This window comes from Glycine soja, chromosome 9, assembly GCF_004193775.1.
Source record: "Glycine soja cultivar W05 chromosome 9, ASM419377v2, whole genome shotgun sequence".
Lineage (NCBI taxonomy): Eukaryota > Viridiplantae > Streptophyta > Magnoliopsida > Fabales > Fabaceae > Glycine > Glycine soja.
This window is the reverse complement of record NC_041010.1, coordinates 32606511-32611200: the sequence shown is the minus strand read 5'-3', so window position 1 is coordinate 32611200 and position 4690 is coordinate 32606511. Positions and strand designations below refer to the sequence as shown.

The 4690-nt window shown below is 28.6% G+C and overlaps 1 protein-coding gene across 1 annotated transcript; it reads left to right on the top strand.

Annotated features, from left to right (window-relative positions):
* The first annotated feature begins 1330 nt into the window (after positions 1-1330).
* On the top strand, positions 1331-4417 carry LOC114367415. The gene is made up of 3 exons (XM_028324594.1): positions 1331-1524; positions 2494-2826; positions 3851-4417. The coding sequence occupies exons 1-3, from the start codon at positions 1449-1451 to the stop codon at positions 4039-4041; spliced, it is 600 nt and encodes a 199-aa protein (XP_028180395.1). The 5' UTR covers positions 1331-1448; the 3' UTR covers positions 4042-4417.
* Positions 4418-4690: the final 273 nt, after the last annotated feature.

Genomic DNA, 4690 nt, shown 5'->3' with positions numbered 1-4690 from the left:
TCAATATTTTTTTAAAAGAAATTATCAATTAAAAGTTAAAGGAAATTTGAAAAGACAAGTGACTCAATAAAAATGATAATAACTTCTAAAATTATTTTAATTTATAATATGTTTCATTTATAATTTTAAAATTTCCATTTATGTTGTATTTTGCAATTGTTAATTAAATTAAAAATATCCACATAATGCAAAAGATATTTGTTAAATTTTTTTCTAAAAGGAAAAAAAAAAACTATACGATAGTAGCTTGACCAAAAAGATCAATAGAACTAAATTTTGTCGAGAATAAGAAACGTAGCTTCACTGCCATATTAAACTATGACATAAAAAACATCATGCTTAACTATGTGTGCGGACCCAGTAGGAGCAATCTTTTGTTTTCTTTCAAACATAAAGTGACACGCGGAAGGATGTCGCAGGTAGTTTGTAGCAACAGGTCCTCCATTGATAGCGGGCACTGCTTGACTAGTGGTAGTAACCAAACTTAATTCGTCATCATCACGGCCATCATAAAAACCTAGCTCACACGGCTCAACTTGCATCATGTCTTAATTAACTATTATCATGGGGTGAATCAATTGATCTGACGGTCAGCTTAATTAATTAAAAGTCTTAAATTTAAATTTTAAATATATAATTATTAAATTTTTAAAAGAATAACTTATGTCTATGATTATTTTATTCAACTCAAATAAAATTATTTTTAATAAGAAAATATTTATAGTCATAACAAAAAAGTTATTATATATGCAATATCAATTTTTACATAATAAATTAACTAAAAATAGTTCTAATTTTCATCATGGAATGCACGGATTATTTCACACACAATTGTTTAACTTAATTAAATTGATATATTATTGTACTTAGTTACTTTTGTTTTGTTTTTTATAAAAAAAATCTATTTATTTTTATATTTTACAAATATGGATTTAAAAACCATTTTCTTTATAAAAGAGACAAAAAAAATATCATTTTTATTGTAATAAAAGCATTTGAATTATATTATTCTAGTATATATTTTATACTAGTATAATTTTATTTTTATAATTTATCATTCATATATCATTTCATGCTACTTTCTCATTTCTTTTTTAATTATAAATAGTATGTTCAACAGAAACGTGTTATGTGTAATCAAAATTTTCAAAGCATTTTCATGTCATGCCGGTTAAATCAAACTTCTGTAAACAACTAAACTACTGTTCTTTGTTTTCCGCTCTTTTGATTCGTATTGAAAAGTCCACCTTCTATAAAATATCCCTTTCCATCACTTAAGAAAGGAATAAAATTGTCCTTGAAGAATCCGCTATAAATACCCTCATTAACTAACCATAAATAAAGCATCACAGCAATCCTCCAAGTATATACAAAAGCACAACCAAACTTCCAAACTCCCAAGCTAGAGTTTTGGCCTATTATCCCAACGATCTTCTTCTGCTTGAGCCATGGCCCTTAACATTTGCTTGAGATTTTTGGCACTAGCTGCCCTTGCATTTCTCGTCACAATACAAGGAACTCTTGGTAAGTTTCTAAAACCAATAAACTTCTTAATTAAATATTCATTTACGGGTTCCAGCATATTCTATCCATGCTTGATTTAATTAATATATATATTTCTGATAGAAAGCTGTAAGAAAAGAGTGACTATTTTTTCAATATCGTGAATCAAACACGAATTTGATTTTCATCCCAACATTGTACATTCAGCCGTGCAAAAAAAACAAAAACAAAAAGATTGAATATTCAAATGAGATCCTTGTATACATAGAAAAAGAGTGTCAGTCATTGAAAAGCCAGAATATAACTCATAATTATTTTACGAAGGGTGCTTAAATATATATATATATATATATATATATATATATATATATATATATATATATATATATATATATATATATATATATAATTGTTGAAAAGGGGATTGCATGCAGTTTTAGTGTTGTTTTCTCATCAGTAGTAGATTGGAGATATCCCTCAATAAACTATCTTGATATTTAATGCAAATACTTATATTGTAAAGATTACCAACATTAAATTCTAGTTTTGACTAAAAGAATTATCAATATATCTAAAATCCCTTAAAAAAATCAATATATCTAAAACATTGTACCTAAGTTTATCGTCAAAAAATGATTAACTACGAAGACATTTAATTAAAATCGTGGGTAAATTTTACATCGTACCTGTTACACATTTCTTTCATTTAAGGAAGTTAAATTGTAGATCCATATTTCAAATTACTATATGATACGGGAATTTTCTGCACCAATCTAACACGTACAAACTCACGTGTTTACATATTATTTGATTGAAATGTTAAATTTTAAAAAATAAAAAAGTAAATCTTGACGGAATTCAAAAGTTTTGCAGTATTATATAGCTTTTGATATACATATATACAAATTCTTAACAACAAGCATTTCCCTTTCAAAACATGGTTTTAGCATCTCTAATCTCTAATGCATACATTGTAATGATGAAATTCAGGAGAGACATTAGAATGCGAGAATTTGAGCCACGACACGTGCGCATTTGCGGTGTCATCGGAAGGGAAACGGTGTGTGCTTGAGAAGCGTGTGAAGAGGACAGGGGAAGAAGCTTACACGTGCAGGACTTCGGAGATAGAAGTTGAAAAACAAATTAAGGGGCATATTGAAAGTGATGAATGCATAAAGGCTTGTGGGTTGGACAGAAAATCCTTTGGAATTTCATCGGACTCACTTATGGAACGTGGCTTTACACAAAACCTTTGTTCCCCTCAGTGCTACCAAAGCTGCCCCAACATCGTTGACCTATACTTCAACCTTGCTGCTGGTGAAGGTAAACATGTCAGCCATTGTCTAATTACACATACACACAAAAAAAAAAAAAAAAAAAAACCACGCTATTGCTAACCATTCTTCAAAAAGTAATTGGCCAAGAATCAATCTAATTCTATATTATAAATTAAAATGCATTACTTGAAATGGAGAAATCCAACTAATTAAGAATGATCGTGTAGTTAATTTCGTTGACAAAGACTAACTATCAACAAAATTAAAAAATAGTTGATCATACTGATAATAGTTACAGAAAAAAAAAATACAAAACTTGAAGTGGGAGACTTTTATTCTCTTCACTCTTTGAATCAAATATTTATAATATTTTTTTCTCTATTTTAAATGTGTACTTAATTAACTTACTGTTCTTCAACTAACAAAACAAATTCGCCTTGAATAGATCAAACTATCGTTTTTTAATTTATATTTGATCTTCTTAATTTTTATTTTAATTTATTATATTTGATTTCTATCTCTTAGTTGAATTTCAATATTTGAAAAAAATTTCCTTTTTGATTCTTTTACATTTACAAATATAACTACCCTCACTAGACCCCAAGCCTAATTACAAACTAATCCATATTATGTATACATGGGCGTTTCAAATTGTGGACCATATACCATATAATGCACAAAACGGCACAGCATCGGACTGCGTCGGGCATTACAGATTTCATTCGAATATTATTCTTTATTCTGTCTCTATCTTTATTTAATAGATTTAAAGGGTATTATGAAGGATATGAGAGGGACTTTACTACTTTAGGATATAGTAGTGAGTTGGAAATGAAGGAATTAAATGTGAGATTTGAGTTAAGGGAGAAGAGTCTAGAAAATGTATGTGACATTTTTAATGTTTTGTGCATAAATTAAATTCACGTTGAGACGGTTGCATTAATCATTATTACAATCACTATTTTTTTTGGTAATGTTTACAATCACAATTTAATTTGAAACACTGAACGAAATCATGTTAATTAAAAATTCTCTATTAATTTTAAGTTTTGTCCTTGATGTATACACAGGTGTGTTTCTTCCCAAATTGTGTGCAGCAAAAGGTGCAAATGCACGTCGACAAATGGCTGAGATCAAAAGCTCTGGTATCGTGGCACCAGGACCAGTGCACTCTCTTCAATTTACCGCAATTTCTCCACAACCTTTTGATGCTGTGGAGCTCGCAGATGAACCTGCGGTTGCTCCATTCCCGCAATACTAAGTACTAGTAATTTTCTTAATGCATGCAAGAAATAATTAAAATGAGTGTATTTGATACTTAGTGGGTGTTTAGTTTGTAATAAGGATGTTGCGCCGCACACCAATATGTAGCTACGTAGGGGGTTTGGAATGTGTCATTAGTTTATGTATTCTGTTGTACAAAATTTTAATGCTGAAAGTGGTCTCTCAGACTCTTCGCATTGAAAATGAGTCTAGCTAGCTAGCTTTCATTGTTTTTGTTGGTTAATATATAGTGATTGCTATTTGATTGGTTTGAATAGTAATCAACTCGAATTCTTTATATACATGGTTAAGAATTTAAATTTGAAATTCAACTTTTAATTCTTCATCCTTATATGAAATTCAAGGTTAGTCTTTCAATTATCTTTTGATTGGTCTTAGTCTATCAATTTTGTTTGTTATTATTTTTAGTCACTTTCAAAAAAAAATCACCATTAAGTAATGATACAACTTTTCATTTAGGTTATGATGTATAAATCACTTGCAAAAATGTTTTCGGTTTGAAATATTTTTTTAGCAATTTTAAGGTATTACAATTTTTTCAAAAAGATTTAAAAATTTGGAAAAAAAAATAGAAAAGGATATATGATAAAAAAAATCAATAATTCACCATACACAAAATAACCTTT